The sequence below is a fragment of the Eupeodes corollae genome, chromosome 2, assembly GCF_945859685.1.
Source record: "Eupeodes corollae chromosome 2, idEupCoro1.1, whole genome shotgun sequence".
NCBI classification, from domain to species: Eukaryota; Metazoa; Arthropoda; class Insecta; order Diptera; family Syrphidae; genus Eupeodes; species Eupeodes corollae.
Window position 1 is genome coordinate 156,383,462 of NC_079148.1, and position 18,084 is coordinate 156,401,545.

At 35.6% G+C, this 18,084-nt stretch overlaps 1 protein-coding gene across 1 annotated transcript in view; it reads left to right on the forward strand.

Annotated features, from left to right (window-relative positions):
• LOC129947923 (putative uncharacterized protein DDB_G0288537) overlaps window positions 1–13,829 on the forward strand; it is a 40,315-nt gene extending 26,486 nt beyond the window's left edge. Inside the window, exons 2-5 of the mRNA XM_056058689.1 lie at window positions 10,967–11,590; window positions 11,700–11,802; window positions 12,325–12,350; window positions 12,661–13,829. Of these exons, the coding sequence (XP_055914664.1) occupies window positions 11,077–11,590; window positions 11,700–11,802; window positions 12,325–12,350; window positions 12,661–13,112 (1,095 nt within the window). The 5' untranslated portion in view covers window positions 10,967–11,076 and the 3' untranslated portion in view covers window positions 13,113–13,829. The remainder of the gene's footprint in view (window positions 1–10,966; window positions 11,591–11,699; window positions 11,803–12,324; window positions 12,351–12,660) is intronic.
• Window positions 13,830–18,084: the final 4,255 nt, after the last annotated feature.

An 18,084-nucleotide genomic window follows, 5' to 3' on the forward strand; every position in this document is an offset into this window, starting at 1 on the left:
TTAATTTGCCGATCGTAATTTGTGATTGCGTTGAATGGCTGAACACACCATCTAAGAGTCTTACAGACCTCCCCATCTATCACCTCTCTATAGAAGAACTCCCTCTCTGATGATGTTACACACCTTAAAAATTGATTCAAAAAAATAGGTAGGCAGGTAGGTATACAAAAAGAAGAAGAACAAGAATGACGCCAAGACGGACAAATTCGATAAGGCAGAAGCGTGTGCGAGTGTGAAGCTATATGATGACGGCTAAAGGAGGAAGTTTATTCAATACAATACACCGGAAAACAAATCAGTAGGAGGAAATCCTTTTGGAAAATGAAAACGAAGAAAATCGGGTATATAGATAAAGAGCAAAGAGAGGCACCTTCAAGCCATAGTATCCAAGACACACTGAAAACGTGTGTCAGTGGTGTATACGCCTCAATTTAGTTCCTCATCTTCTTCTTTTTCGTGTGCAAATCAGATGTATCGATTTTTAGCTTCGAGAGATTAGGAAAGTTTCAAACTTACGAGTAAATTGATAGAAACAAAAAACAAAAACAGCCTCAAAGCATATAAATTGTGAATATCCTCTAGAGAGCTTAGGCTCTATATCAACAGAGGAACCATAGCCGGAATTGTGCAAAGTCGTACAGCGTGAACTTTAAGGGCCATCTAAATTTTTCTTGACAGTTTTCAAAAAGGGCTTTACATGAATTTTGAGCATTTATGTACAAACTTTCAAAGGTTACACATTGAACCATACAATTGTATCGAAGGTTTGCAAGAGGTGGCTTTTTTAGGGTTTGAAAATTTCGGTAAAGTTGACTTAACAGTAATTTCCATTTCTTGTTTATTCAATATAATAGGATAACCTTCCTTAGGTTATCATGGACTTCTTTGATCAAGGTGTCAAAGTTAGTGAATGGTGGAAACAGCCATTAGTACATAACAAGGTTGCCACCCCTTAGCAAATGAAGTTCAAAAGTTCTGTAATAAAAAAAATATTGTTCAGAATCGACAATTTTTTGTCAAAGTTTAACAGTACTACTTTAATATGGAAGCGAGTCGAAATGCTGTATTTTAAAGTACTGTATGGTCAAAATTCTGTATAATCATAATACTGTATGGTTAATATTCTGTATTTCAAAATACTGTGCGCCCTTTTTACGTTGTCAAAACTATTTTTATTTTTTAACCTTATTTACAGCATTTTGAAAAACGACATTTTGAAGTACAGAATTTTGAGATACACCATTTTGATCATGCAATATTTTGTACATACACTTATTTGAAATACAATATCTTGAGATACAGTATTTTGATCCATAAGGATTGAACCTAACCCATTTAATACGATTCTGCCTTAGAGGCTCTTAATAAGGAAATACGCTCCTGTCAATTACCACTCCCATCTTATTCAAAGTAATCTCTGTACTTGTAAACGCATTCAAATGAAAGACATTTATTTAATTTGCAATTATGCCTACGAAGTTTTTCTTGTTGTTGTTTTTCTTATAGTTGATTGTTGCCTGATGTGAGTAAGCGTTGCGTTGTTCCTTATATGCATAGTGAAATCATATCTGCAAAACGCTGCCGATGCCTCTGATGCCGACACCCAACGATGAAAATGTCTTTGAATATTGAGATTTTCAATGAAGCACGTATGTAGAAATATTTAGCGGATGGCACATATGATAAGCTCATGTTACCACAAATATGCATCTGTTAAAAATATAAACTCTTATTTTTACGAGTTTTGTTAGGATGGTGTGATCGTGGGTTAAACAGGTGTGTGGGGTCAATTGTTTTTGTTTGGCTCATAAAATACAAATTAAAATATCATAACTTTGAAGGAAACTGATATTTTATTGGGAAATGAGGACTTGATGTCATTTATTAGAAAACAAAGGAGTTTATTGCAACAAACTCAAAACATTTTACAAAGAAGCGAAGTTTGCAGCGTCTTTTTAGAGAGTTTAATTTTTTATCGAAAAAGTCATTCATTCACAGAAATGAGCGTCACCGAAGAATGGAAGAAATGATCTAATAACTTCGGAAACAAATATTTTTTACTAACGTTAAGTTACTCATGATGAACTGTTAAACTTTACTGAACAGAAATATCAACACAGTTCCTGGAAATAAACACAAACAAACCTAAGTCGATGGAACAAACTTTACCAAAGTTAAAATTAGACAGTTTATGACCTTAACTTTTCTTTGGAATCTTTCTTAATCGTTTAATATTTTGGAGCCGACATATCTTTCTGATCTAATGATATTTGCGTCTCTAGTGAAGTTTTTCGAAGAACAGGAGTCACTCCATTTTATTTCTAGGGAAATACTTTAATCAAGGCTGCAAAGTAGTTAAGGACATAATTCGTAACCATTGTGCTCCTTAAAAATAATTGCATTATCTATTTTTCAAAGAATTCATTGATTGGCAAAATACTCCACATCTCTTATACACCCAAGCCTTGAGACCAGTTTAATAAGAGCGTTCTCTTGAACATTTGAAAAAGAATTTCAAAAACAAGTCATAACAAAAGACAAAATTTATCACTTAATTTCTATAAATTGCTGTATCCTTCTACCGGACGCGGACGGTTGCGATGGTAAAGTTAAAAACTACCTCACTTAACAACGTTAACTACTAATCACAACAATGTTGCCAATCAAAATGTGTCCATGATGTTGTTTCCTTTTGCAACCTTTTATGGTCATAACGTGATCACTGATCACACACAGAACTATACAAACTAAACTAGATCCGATTCCGAGCACAGAAGATGCGATGCGACGCGAATGTGACTAACTGCAGTTAATAGCTTAATTGATACAAATTTGCGCAATCCAACTTAACAGGAGTAGCTAGGTACGTGCGTTCTTATGGTATATGACGTCTATAAACTCCTGTCAAACGAAGTACCGTCTTTGGTTCGGAATTGAAACGGAAACGTAATGTGCTGGCCGGCAATGCAACGCAACGCGACGCAAACAAAAAAGTGATGTATGATCTGTCAAAGTCATGACGATTATCGATCGGTTGAGTTGTTCTGGTGTTCTGTTGTTCTGTTGTCCGCTGTCCAATGTCGCAATTGCATTTGCCACTGGACTTGGCATCATGGTCTTGACTCTTTGAGTCGTTGAGGAAACCAACAAAAAAAAAAAGATACCTATATTTCTACATTCTACCTTTTGTTCTCGCATTAGAGGTGGTTACTTGGTTAGTCTTATAAAGGACTGAACTAACAGAAAACTTGATCCCCCTCTGCGAGGCCGGCCATTAATCTGGCACCCTGCAACAGGCCTTAATGACACCCAAACAACTGTGTTCTTTTTATAGGTTTTTGGGCTGAGATGTTGTTTTTTCTTATTCGAAATTAGTTTCTTTGAGAGTTTTGTGTTGTTTTTCTTCCAGTTTTTATTCCACCTAGAATTCGTCTTGCTGTGGTCAATCACCAGGGTTAGGAGAATCTAATAAGCAAAATAGATGATCACAAAAATGATTGCGCCTGGTCTATGGGAATTCAATCGGTACACAGTGCAGTGCACAGCTGGAGGCTTAGACTGCGCGTATGATGCCATTTGGATTCGTTAGCTTAAGGGGTTTTTATTACCTGTCAAAAGCGCGACGGCCAAGATTTGTTCTTTTTTTTTTGAAACCTGGTTCTAGAAGACGACGACGGACGCAACGGTTAGAGTGTGTTTTCTTGAAAAATTCAAAATAAAAATGGAAAGGAAAGGAAACGATGCTAGGCCATTCCATCAGTGCCAGAGATAGTCAGGTGCAATAAAGAATAATTAATAAAAGCCGTATAGTACAACTACAAATATTAAATAGCCGGATTATGATGCGCTATTATAAATGCTAGTTAATGAATGAAATTGATTTGCTCGCATCAGTTGAAGGAAACGAGCGTTAAATGCATGAAATGTGTATTAACCTCTGATGTGCTGGCTCATAATTAAAATTTTTAAATAATATTTTCTTTTTGGGGGAATTGGGATTGTCTTTTGTTTTCGATGAAAATAGGAGAACCTTTGGAAAAGATTCAACGATATTGATTTTGATTATTAATTAAGTTTTTTTTTTATTGAACTATGAATTTTTAAACTTAATGTTCTGGGAAATTTTATCGGAATTTTAATAAAGGAAATAAAAGAACCAACTGGCCTTAACCTCTAAAAGCTGCACGTACCAGGTCTATTGAGTTTAATATGGTGCAAACATAAATTTATCAATTTAATGACACAACGATGACAATTTTATGGTATGCCAGGGCAATTTCTCTTAAGCCTGTGAAAAATGTATTTTTGGAAGTCACATGTACAATAGATGCGACTAAAATTACATACCATACTCTCAATACTTGTGAAATTATCAGTCCTGATCGATGACTTATGTTAATTCGCAAACTCAAGTTTTCCCAATTTTGTGTTTTTGTTAACGACAAGGTTTTAAAAAACAATCATTACAAAACTAGTTAAATTAAGAGTTGAACGTAACAAACGAATCTATAGAAATATTCCCCCAGGCTAAATGGTCGGGGAAACTAAGGGATAGGAAGCTGGAAATGTATTCATACCTTCTCTTTGGTGTTCTTAACATTGTGTTAGTTATAAACTACCAAGGAGTTTTTGAAACCTGTTTTTCGTGATTCCATCTGCTTTTATGTAAACTCTGTACCTAACCAAAATTGTCAATTTATTTTATTGGGCATAAACTTCTTCATCATAATCTTTAAGGAAAATGAAGATAATTCCTGGGAATTAAAACAGTATAGAGAACATTTCCTCTTTTTATTCTGAAATCGCCTTATGTGGTGACTTTAATTGTTATTTGGTAAAATGGAAATATCAAAATCATTAACTGAACTAATGCACAGCCTAAGCTTATATATAACTAATTTTAGTAATCCAACTAATTTTACTAATGTGCAACACTCTTAGATTTATTCTTTACCTATAATATCGAAAACTTCATGATCTACGACCAGTTTTCCGCATCTGCCATTTCGAAACATAATATAATTTTTGCTACCTTTGGTTTTGTTCCATAAACGGTAGCTACTACTATTGAATATCATGATTTCAAAAATATTGACTTGGCTCAACTGGAACACGATCTCTTTCAGATTAACTGGCAACAAATATATTTTATGGCTTCCTCCGATGACCTGGTTTTATTCTTAGACAATTCTATTCGTAGTTAATGCGATAAGCTTGCACCAATCGTGGTTTTTTCTAAAAAATTAAGGAACTGATGAAGCAAGGAGACTTAGCATACAAACAATGAAGACGTTTTCGATTGACTGAGTTTCATAATACTTTTAATGACATTCGAAACAGAGTATATTCAAATCATTTGAGGGAAGATCTACCTTTAAAACACTCTGCAAAAATATACGACATCTTGGAGTAAGACCATTGAAATGAAAATACCCTGAAAACGTTAATCCTAATGTTCTTAATGTTGATTTTACGAAAGTCCAGTCTGAATCTCTTAATGAGGAAGCAATAGCTAATTATATGGAATCAGTGGATCTGAGCTTAAATTGTTTTGAATTTCAGGCAGTTGAAGAAGCTGACTTAGTAGCCAATATTTTAAAAATAAAATATAAAGGTATGGGGTTTGATGAAATGCCCCCTCATATATTTAAATAATACTACCTAACATACTTCCCACTCTTACGCATATGTTCAATACAATCATTACGAAAAGCTCTTTTCCTCATAACTGGAAAGTCGCAAAAGTAATTGATGTGATCAAGAATCCTGCTACTCGGTTAACAGACCAATTTCGATTCTTTCAACAGACCAATTTCGATTCTTTCATTTATTTTAAAAGTCTTAGACAAAAATTTACATAGCTAGATCTCGTTTTTTTTTTTTTAATATCAATCTCTTATGTGTTAACCAATCCTGTTTTAGAATAAATCACAGTTGGGTGTCTGCTATCATTAAAGTAACTGATGATCTAAGATGTGCTATTGACCATGATCAAGTAACAATTTTAGGATTACTTGACTTCCCGAAAGCCTTTGATCCGGTTAATCATACTTACTTAATTAATTAAGGTGGTGCTACAGTCCTATGTGAACTAGGGCCTCACCCAACAAACTTCTAAATTTCTCCAATTTCGCGCTCCAAGTTGGTTGAAGTCACCTTATACTTGTGCGCGCCAACCTGATCCGCGGTCTTCCTCTACTGCGCTGTGGGTGTGGATTCGAAGACTTTTCGGGCCGGAGCATTGGTTGCTCTACGTGATCCAGCCATCTTTTGAAAAATAGTGCCTCTAGTGTTGACGTGTGAGCTCTGCACTATTCTTTCAAGCACGATGTTAACAAAATTACATTACAGCGAATCACCATTTTTAAAACCTTTTTTGACATCGAAAGGTTCTGTTAAGTTGTTTTCAACCTTTATGGAGCAGCGTGAATTCTCCATGGTTATCCTGCACAAACGGACGAGTTTGGCAGGGATGCCAAAACTAGACATGGCTCTATACAGCTCGTCCCTGTAGATCCTGTCATATGCGGCCTAAAAATCGATGGAAATATGGTGGGTGTCGATTTGGTGTTCTTGGGTTTTTTCCAGGATCTGCAGTAATGTGAATATTTGATCAACTGTGGACTTTCCTGGTCTAAAACCACACTGATAAGGACCTATCAGGTTGTTGACGATGGGGCTTTAGACGTTCACATATTACGGCAGAGAAGATTTTATAGGCGATGTTAAGTAGACTGATTCCTTTATAGTTGGTGCAGTTTAGAGTGTCTCTTTCGGTTTTCAGGATCAGGCAAACAATACTGAGGTTTTATTCATCAGGCATGCTTTCTTACGACCATATCTTACAGATAAGTTGGTGCATGCTCTTAACCAACTTATCTCCAGCTGCTTTAAAGAGCTCGGCATTCAAGCCATCCTCTCCAGCAGCTTTATTAGACTTCAGCTTAGATATGGCAATATTTACTTCGTCTATGTCGGGAGAATCGGATTGAATTCAGTTCGTCGTCGCCGTTATACAGTCTGCAGAAGTGGTCCTTCCATATCCTTAGCATTGACTGCGGTTCCACTATGATGTTTCCACTTTCGTCTTTGCAGCCTTCGGTTCTAGGTTTATGTACCTATGAATTTCGTTTCACCTGTTCATAAAACTTTCAAACTTCATTGCTGCTTTTAAACCTCTAAACATCTTCGAACGCACGTTTTTTCATGCCCTGTCTTTTTCCTTCTGAGAAGTCGTTGTTCCTCTCGACTCTTCTGCTCATAGAGCTCATGAGCAGCTCTCGTCCTTTTATGCAGCGCCGCTTTGTGTGGTTGTTGTTTGGCTGCATTTGCCTGCCGACATTCCTCATTAAAATAAGAGTGCCTTGTTAGTGGCTGCTTAAAACCCGCCACATCATAGGCGGCTTCTCTGATTGCATCTTGGCAATGTTTACACTGGTTTTCGATAACTTGTGTTGGCGGCAGAGAACTTCGAGAGAGGTTACTTGTAACTCGGTCGGAAAAGGTTTTGGCGATCTCTGGCGATTGTAGCCGTTCGACGTTGTACCTTCTCCCAGCACCTCCTTGTTTTACCTTGGGTCTGGAAATTCGAAGTGCTACCTTGGCTATAACGAGGTAGTGGTCCGAGTCGATGTTAGCTCCTCGGAAAGTTCGTACATCCATGATTCTGGAAGCTTGTCTGGCGTCGATCGCAATATGGTCAATCTGGTTGACGGTAGATTGATCTGGAGAAGTTTGTTGACGTTGAGGTGTGGGAAACGCGTACTGGCTACCATGACGTTTCGCCCCGACAAAGATGTCTTCCCTTCCTAGCTTGGCATTAAAATCGCCCAGAACTATTTTAATATCGTAGCTAGGACACTGCTCATATGTTTTGTCTACGAGCTTGAAGAACATATCTTTGGTGTTGTCCTCTTTCTCTTCTGTGGAGGCGTGCGCGCATATCAGGCTGGTGTTGCCGAACTTAACCTTGATGAGTTTGGTCATGAGGCGCTCATTGATGCACCTATAGCTCAAGATTGCTTGCCTAAGGATGGCTCCAATGACGAAGCCGCATCCAAATAAGCGTTGTTGGTTTTCGTGGAAGCATTCACCATAGTAAATATCGCAGTTTTTCATCCTCTTTTTGCCCGGTCCATCCCATCGTATTTCCTAAATGGCAGTGATGTCTACTTTATAGCGGTCTAGGGCCTTCGCTAATTCTTCAGCAGCACGTGGTCTGTTAAGGGACCTAACATTCCATTAAAATAAATTTAAATATTATATTAAACCTGCTATGTTAAGTACAATATCGTTTTTGGTTTTTGAAAATTGTGTTTGTGTTTCGTTTAACAACATTTACTATACAGACAAACATGACTTCATTCAAGTTTATTTAAAAACCTACTGACCATTTTAACACGTTTTATATAAATTGAACGGTATCTACATTATTTTCCCTTCAAAACAAAACAATTTATCCTCAGTTGAAACACAAAAGTCTTCAAAAATAAAAAGAAATTTGGGACCAATAACAAGAAACATCACAAAAAAGTTTCTGGCAAAACATATTAAACAACATTTAATGATGATTCATGAATATGATCAATGATTGACAAATAGTGGCTCAGCTTATAATTTCTGACATAACTTTTATTTCTAATTATAAAAATTACGTCCACTTTTCTGACTCAACCTAACAACATACTCGTACATATTACCAATGAGTGTAAAATACACAACGACAAGTGTGATTTCAGAATCATTAAGAATTAAGTGCAATAAATCCGACAGTTCTATGGCTTAGCTTCAATCGTAATATTAACAACTTTTGCAAACATATGAGAAAAGAAGAAGCAAACAATTTCTCAACACCCCCAAATCACCAACAATTCAAATACAACTAATCCTTGAATTTCATTGTTAGGTCATATTAATAAATATTTTAAAACCCACTCTTTCCTTACCAGAACCCATATCAATGTCATGTCTTATATGTAACGATGAAATACAAAGATATTAAGATGAATTTAATCCGAACTTGTCAGATTTATAAAAATTGAAGCTCATAATATTTTTATTATCAAAATAAAACTTTTTCTTCCTGAGTTTTTTTGTATATTCTTGTGAATGTTCAAAAACAGGGAGGATGGCGTATCAGTCCACGAACAAAACCATTCCAATATTACAAACCTTTAGAAACCTAAGTTGTGTCGAATTACATTGTTCATGTCCATCCGAATTCTGACCGAACACAAGAGCACAGGGATCATATTATTTCCCTTTTTTTGTTGCCTTCAAATTATTGTGTTTCCTTTTGGTTTTCCTGTAACTGGGATGTGGATGTGGTGCTTTCGAGTTGCCATATCATTTTCCTCCAGAGGCCATCAGAACTCCGAGAACTGCTGGTGCCAGAAACCATCATCTACCCGTTCTGGTCTATGTTTACAGTTTGCTTTGTGAAAAGTTGACGACATTTCACAACAATCCCCACCTCCTCGTCCCCCTTTTCTTTCTTTTTTTTGGTTTCTGGTTATGGGAATTCTTCTATCTGTTGGTTGGAATTTTTGTTTTTTTTTTAAGGCTGTCTGGATAATTGTGTGGTTAACTTTTGGTGAATGGCCAAAACCACGCACCCACAGTGAGTTCTCGTTGTAATCGGATTAGACGGATTTTTGATATTCTTTCACATAAATATATGTACTTTGTTTGTCACAGGGTGTGGAGCTAGACGCTGCTGGCTGGTGTTTTATTTGTTTCTTCTTGTTGTTGTTGAATGTGAATCATTTATAAGAAAATATGATCTGGCAATCAATTGCGATGACATTGCTTCTTGACACATAGCTGACAGCTGAATGTAAGTGCCACAATATTGACAAGTAGCAAATCGTATAGATATTCCTGCTGCTGCTACTGTTACCACTTTGTTTGGTCGAAATCTCGAAACAGTAGCAATAAAAACTTTTGACACCCTATTGATTTGAAATGATTGAAACAAAAAATAAATAAGATTCCAGATAAACCCGCATGTTATGGAGACGGAGACTGAGAAATTACTTTATACCAATATCAGAATAAAATATGGTATCTTGGATTGGATATAAAATGATTCGGGGTGTGTTACCATCATAATGCGTGTACAAGCATTTACGCACATAAATCATTTACCTCTCAAATGTCAACAGCTTATGTGTAGGCCTATTGAAGTTACACGTTCAAAAAATATAACGTGTCGTTACCACCTCCAGACGACTGACACGACCACGACGACGACGGTCTATAGGTCTTATAATAAGGTAGCTCACAAATTGTTTGTTACAAATTTGTTGCCAGGAATTTCTTCAACAACGACATGACAACTTCGTATACCGGAGATAGGTAAAATGGGTGCCACACAGAAATGAAATGAGCAGACATCAGAAACGCCCTGCTGGGTTGCGCAAGGCTGTAAATTGTCTCAAATTCAATGCGTTTCTTTGTTGTTCAAATTGTTGCTCTTAATTGGATTTATTGTTCGGGAAAAAAATATTTATTTAGGGTTTTGAAACAAGAAAAAATAAGACCAATAAATCATTTGGGTTAAGCAATATTTTTTGGATGAAGCACAATTTAATTTCAAGATCATCTGAAGTGAACTTTTAGTAATTTGACTCCTAAGTCGAAAGACATTTCTGTAGACCAAATTTAGGTTTGCTTTTTTTTTCCTCAACTGTCACGGTTAAAAAGTGTCAAATTCTTAATTTTAGTAAAATGGAATCAGGATTTTACTAGTTACCAATATTTTGAAACCAACATTTTTAAGCATGGCTCCACTGAACCATTAATTTTTTCATCTTCTTTGACATATGTACATATTTGTCATTGGCTTTCATATTTTAGTATTAAGAAAATCAAGCTCAACTATTTTCATTGAAGAATTACTTTAATTCTTTAAAAATATTTTGCAACCAAATTTTAAACCAATTTCCTCTTTTAATTTGTATTACAGATAAACTACCATCAGAATGAAAACATAAGACTGGCTTCAAAAACTACAAACAAAAAACACCTAATCTCAAGACAACCGAACTCAATAACTTATAATAGTTTTAATGAAAAATGCCATCACTCGTAACTGTACTTACAAGTCCGTCCAATTACACAACATCATTTAGGAATCGAACACAATTCCCATCGATTAACAGTGATGGAGGAGGAGGTGATAATGATGGTGATGACGGATTAATTAAACAAACTGCCGAATCAATATTACCAAACTTCCTGCCAGATTCATTTGATTTACCCGCCACGCTTAGTCCACCTGGTGTAGGTAATTTATTAGCATCAGGTTCAAATGCTGTCTATTATGAAGAGACGTCGATGCCTGGATCTGCGTCATCTTCATCGTCTTTATCGTCATTTGAATTCTTCGAAGATGCTGCTGAATTTTTTAATTCACCTCTGCCATTTGATGCTAGTGAAAACGGCCTGTTTAATGGAAGGTTCGTTCCGCCACCACCAAGGCCGCCATTTTTAATGGATGAACCTGTATTAACTGACGGACTGACTACGTGTGATTTGTGCTCATGGGCAATGCCAACAAAGAGCACGTTTATATTTGAAGGAACGATAGGTAAGTTAGAAGACTTTTTTTTTAAATCATTTCATACAAAAAATCAGTATCTAAAGGTTTAAGTGTGATTTTGATGATTGTTTTTTGTGTTATCTTCTTTTTTTTGTAGAGAAAGCATCCGAGTTGGGGTGGCCACTTACGCTTATCATAGTCTCAATATTATCAGCAATACTAGGTGCAATAATTATGATCACAGTCGTTAGATGCAAGAGGTGAGTTCATTTTTCTTCAGATGTAACTTTAATTGCTATTACTACCATCAGATATCAATTGATAGTGGATGAATTTTGGAATTCATTCTGCCAAAGACTCATTTATTAAAAAATTAAGCAACTTCTTTCAAAAGAAATACATCTTCTTGTTATCCTCAAAACTCTTGATTATTTTCAGTAATCAAAACTCTTATCAATATTAAACATCGATAGTTATTAACCATCAAATTGTATTTATCAACTATCAATTGATATTTATCAACTATCAATTAACATTTGTCAACTATTAATTGATATTTGTCAATTATCTAAGTTTGAACTTATAGTGAAATTATATATATAATTACAAAAAACGGAATTAAACTTTCTTCTATTTTAACTTTACACATATTCTAAAGAAACTTTTGCATTATAACATTTCCCTAAATCCTTTAAAGTCAATAAATCTTAAAACTTTATATCAAAAATTGTTCTAATGACAAAATATTTTATTTTTCTCTTTTTTTTCGTTTCATTTTTTAGAAAAAAATCATCGAACAATCGAAATGGTAAGTGCACGAAACCCCAACAACATCCTCCACTTCCATCAATTTATCGGCTTCCCATCTACTATAATCATAATCCGAATCATAATATCACCACCTCTGCTTCTACTACTACTTGTATCTCTACTACCAATCATATTACCACACGCCCTCTACCACCACCGCCACCTCCAATGAGGAAAACATGAATAAAAATCATTCCTCCTGTTTGCAATAAAAAGCCACAACGCACAATAATAATATCAAAATAATAAATAAACAAAATGAAATTCATAGTAACAAAAACCAAACCCAACCCAAAACATTTTTATAGAAACGCATGTTCAATGGTGGTCAAGGAACAAACGGCCAAATAACAACAATCATCTACGACGGAGCAACATTTACACGGCCCATCCTGCAGATAGTATTAGAGGATTGAACGGACAGCAGCAGCCTCCACTGCCAACGCCGATACAGCAACAGCAGCAGCAGCTTCATCAACAAGCCACACTACAGCCCCAGGAGTCGCAACTGTATCAACAGCAGCAGAATCGTCATAATCATAATCACTACCCCCATCCACCGCATCAGCAGCAACAGCATCACCACCATCACCATCAGCACCAGGAGCAGCCCCAACTTCAGCAACAGCACCCGAATCACCTGCAACTGCAACACCACAGCAGTAGCAGCAACAGCAACAGCCTCACCAACATGACCCCCACGAACGCCGCAGATACGTGCAATTGGCCAAACGTTTCAACCCTCGTTGTGCCCAGCTGAAACCGTGTTTCCGCCTTACAACGAAAACCTCGAATACTCTAGGGGCTCAACCGACATGCAGCCATCCAAACTAACAGCAAAGTATCTTTCCTCCATGTCATGTATTCATCCATCCATTTCCATCTACATCTATGTACATCACCATTACCGCATCATACCATCCTCATCCAGCTCCAACGTCAGCTTCAGCAGCGACTGAACAGTGAACAGTTATTTCAACTTTTTGCACTTGGCTTGTCCTTGCCACCCCGGAAGCTACTGCGGTCCGACTGACCTAAATAAAGAAACGGGATGTGGTTGTTGGCAAATGAGCAGAAGGCAAAGGCATCCATCCGCTTCGAGCTCCAAGGTTCGAGGACTTGTGTGCATCATGTTTCGAAAATGCAAAGAAAAAATAAATATGACACCTCAATTAGAGTGGCCATTGAGGATGAATGCCTGTGGTGTCAGAGTTTATCATGAGCTGGGGTTGGAAGTCTCGTCATCGTCGTTCTTCTCGTCCTCATCATCATCCTCACCCTACAGTCGTAGTCTTCATCATCATTGCCGGTCAAAGCTCATCATGTTTTTCTGGCAACAATGATCCAGTACTTAGGGGGGCTGCAGTTCGTTATCATCCCTATTGTAAGTTCAGTTTCAAAGAAGTCTTACTATGTATCGTTTCTATACTGTGCGTTCGAATTTCTCATCTTTTTGAATAATCAAGATTCTTTTTTTTTAGAAAATCAAGTTTCATGCAAAACTAAACTGAATACAAAAATGTTCATATCATTAATCATAATTCAAAGAAATGTAATCCGAACTGTAGATAAAAACTAAAAACTAAACTCAAAGCCAGGCTTATACAAAAATATTCAAAAACAAACTTAAAATTACATACAAAACTCTTTATAATTTTTGTAAATATTAAAATGTAAATGTTTTTGTAAATAATTTATAAATATTGAGAACAAAAAAAATACAAATTTAAAATTGCTTTTATTGTAAGAAAATCTATAAAAATAAAAACAAAACACAAATTAATAAAATATTGTTAAACTCAGAATTCCATTCCTCTTTAGTTATGTAAGTTTTAAAGTTCTATATTATAACAAATGCCAAAGATTATTTATTTAAGTTTAATATTGATAGTCTAATAAAAAGAAAATAATTGAATACAAAAATTAAATAGTTAAACTACTTACCACTTGCAATGTAAACTCTGTAAAAAAAGAGAGACAAATAGAATTTTAATAAGTTAAATAAAATTAAGATAAAAAAGATATAATCTATAAAAGAAAACAAAATAAAACTAATAAAACTACAAAACAATTTTATCATGATCTTAAAATAAAAATATTATGAAAATTATTTGCAATGTTTTTTTTTTTATTGGAAATCGAATTAAAAGCTTTGTTTGGGTCTTCGAAAACTTGAGCCGAATTGGAGATTCGGGACTAAAGGTTAGTATCGTATGTTTTTTTGAGAGCTTTAAATATTTGAATGATAATACAAGACAGAACTATTGTTGAAACGAGGGTGTTTTTTAAGCTGTAAGGATTTGGGAGTTGTAAACACTTCTATATTGAATGCAAAGACATCAAGTGAGTGCAAGGACTTCAATGCAAAAAATTCAATTGATTGCAGCCAAACTATTGATTACAAAATTTAAAGTCAAAATTTTTAGATTAATCAAATAATGCAATTTTGAAGTCATAAAAGACTGCGTTTTCAATAGATTGCATTTTTGTTCAAGCCTGGAAAGAATAAGGATCAGCGATGCCTATGCTCTATGAACACGTTTATGTTTTTCAAACGAATCATAATGATTTGCGAAATAGCAACACAGTTTGACTTTTTGAATTGTCAAACGATCGGTATGACCATATCGACACTTCTTATGCAGCTTAAAAAAACAACCTTTATATGTTTTTGAACAATTTATATTTTCAAAAAATAGGAGGATTTTACATTTTTGTTCGTGTCCTTAGAAAAAAGCTACTATCGATTATATGCAAAATAAGTCTTCTTGTAACAAAAGAACAGCGAAATTCAAAATTAGGTTTTTGTTTGCATTTTTAAAATTTTACTGAGAACAGATATCTCCTAAAAACCTTAAGGTTTTGCATTAGTTCTGTCCCAATTACGACATTCCTCCAAATCATCAGCACGTATACTGTCATGTATAGAAATTCTTGTTTCTTCAGCCACACATCAAGAATATCGAATGCTTTACCTAAATAACTCCTTTCAAAAACAGGAAAATGAAAACAATCGATTATAGCCAACTAGAGTCCGGGTCATGCCTTACAAGTGTCTCGCAATTACGAACCACTGCCTATCAGTGAGTATAGAATTTCTTTTTTCAGCCACACATCAAGAATGTGGAATCTAACTGCCCTTGAAAACAGTTAAATCATTATTATCGTTTCGATAACCAGGGTCCCGGTTATGCCTTGTAAGTTTCTCCTGTTTGTAAAAGCAGTTGCGCTCCAAAAGCTCTAGTGTAAGCGTTGTCTGTCATTTGAAGTTCTATAAGAGACACTCCTGAAGAACTTAATTCTTGTCACAATACAAACTTCAAGGTAGATTGCAAGGTAACAGAAATCGACGTTTTTTTGTTCATGTAGTTTGCAAAAATAGTCAATAGTTATTCAAGTTTCATTATCTTTAAGATTGACGATTTACAAAGGGCACTCGAGCGTATAAGATCTGGAACGATCACATACGCGATGTCGCCAAAAATGCCACAAGATGTTTGGGTTTTCTAAGTAAATGCGAAAAGTTTTTCTCCCCCTCTCATCTGAATGTTATCTACAAGACTTATATACGTCCAAAGCTTGAGTATAACTCCCATATCTGGGCTGGTGCTCCAGCATCTTACTTAAGCCTCTTGGACAGTATTGAACGTAGAGCATTTAGATTGATTGGAGATTTAACCATCATAAGATCATTTACGTCGCTTGAACATCGTCGAAATGTTTCTTGCTTTAACGGTTTACGCTCTAGAGAAATAGCCAGTTGCATTCCACCCCTTAAACAGTTCAAAAGTAATACTCGAGCCCAACTTCGATCGTACTGTCAAGTACAGAGATTCGTTATTTAGCCGTATTATGCGAATGTGGAATGCCTTGCCTCACTCTGACTTTCCCAGCCATTGCAATATTCAGAAATTCACAACCAATGTGCACCGACACCTCCTTTCAACCCCCATCTGCCTTTCATAGTGCTCACACTGTGACTACATGATAAGGGTAGTATTATCCCTTTGAGTGTGCGCTGAATTTTATACAAATTTCGAAATTTCAATTTTTCAAAACCAAGTTAAAATTACATTTAAGATTGATTGATAGATAGAACTTACATAAAAATAAGGGATTGGACATTTGTTGAAGGTAAGAGCCCCAGTTCAGTCTTTTACATAATTAGAGCTAAAAAGCTCAATTCTAGCTTCTTTAACGTTTTATTTGTTTGAATTTCTACGACTTATTGAGCTTTAATCAATGTTTTAAAAAATCGACAGCTACAACCCTATTATTACTTTTGCCAGTGAAGTATTCACCCATAGTAAGGATGTATGTCTAGATACTTAAAAGTTCTTGCAACCATTGATCTAAAACTCCACAACACCTTTCCAAAAACATGTTGGTTATCAAATATTTTAACTTATACCTTATGGGCAGAAGAAAAAGTAGCTAAATAAAGATATATGTAAAGAGTACATTCATGATCCCAGAAATGGCTTAAAGTGGATCGACAACAATCGCTTTTTTTTTAATATGCAAAGCAATCTGATGTGACGTCGTCATCATCGTTGTCGTAGCAGTCCTTGTTGGACGGTAAAGTCGTCACCGGAACGTTTGGCCAAGAGTGGATTTTTCGCGTTGCACATGCGCTAATGAAGTTATGAATTGGCACGACGACGTTGACGACAACGTTATTCGTATAATGCAGCCGGTAACAACATCAGCATCAGCCAGCCGCACCACAGCATGAATTCGTTGCGATGTGATGGAGGCGGTGATAGGAAAATGGAAATTTTTGCAGTTTTTCCTTTTACAAACGGCCAGTATAAGGTACGAGTATATTATAGACAAGTTGTCGTGATTCGTGTGACATACTGTCATACTCTGGCAAGGTAAAGATAGGATTTCTTCGTTCTAGTGACGTCTATGGCCTGGCTTGATCCACTATCGTTTTTGTGCATATTTGAATTTCTGAATAGGTCTCATTAGTCCATGAAGGAAAGTTATCCCAAAAGGTATCTTTAAAATCGAGGCCATTTTCATAGTTCTATCGGTATAAACGTTTATATGAAATAAGGTTATGAATTATGAGGTTAAACCAAGACGTTTGAAGAATGAGCTGATCTGTTAATCAAAAAATACTGTCAAACGTTCTTAGAAATTACAGTTTTATGTTCTAAAAAGCTGAAACATTCCAATATATCTAACAGATTTTGGGCTCTGGTTTTTTAAAGTGTGATTTATTGGTGGTTTTTCTATAATAGAGCTGAGCCAAACAAGAAACTAACACGGTTAATTTTTCTTGCTGATTATAACAGAAATCCAAGTAGTGGCAGTGCAATGTGTATTAAGTGTCTAAATTGTCAGAAAAATAAGCGTTTTTTTGCATCAATACCACTTTTTAAACAATTTCGACTTTTAAGACATCAACAGCTAGAAAATGGAAGAAATGGTTAAATGTTTCTTTTCAGAAGAATCAAATATCAGCTTTTCTATGATATTCTATCAGAATAAGAATTAGGGTGCTTTTCCTGCTAGAACATTGTATTAGATTTTTTCAACTTATCATTTAACAATCAAAAAACATTTATTGCAAGCCATAATATGACCTCACAGGAATTCTGTCTGTTTTTCCTTATTTTTAGCGATAACATCCTTGTCATTCATTGCAACCAACGTGTACAACACTCAACAAGACCCATTATTGGCTTCCAAATTTGGCCAAACTAATAACTTTGCTCAACACA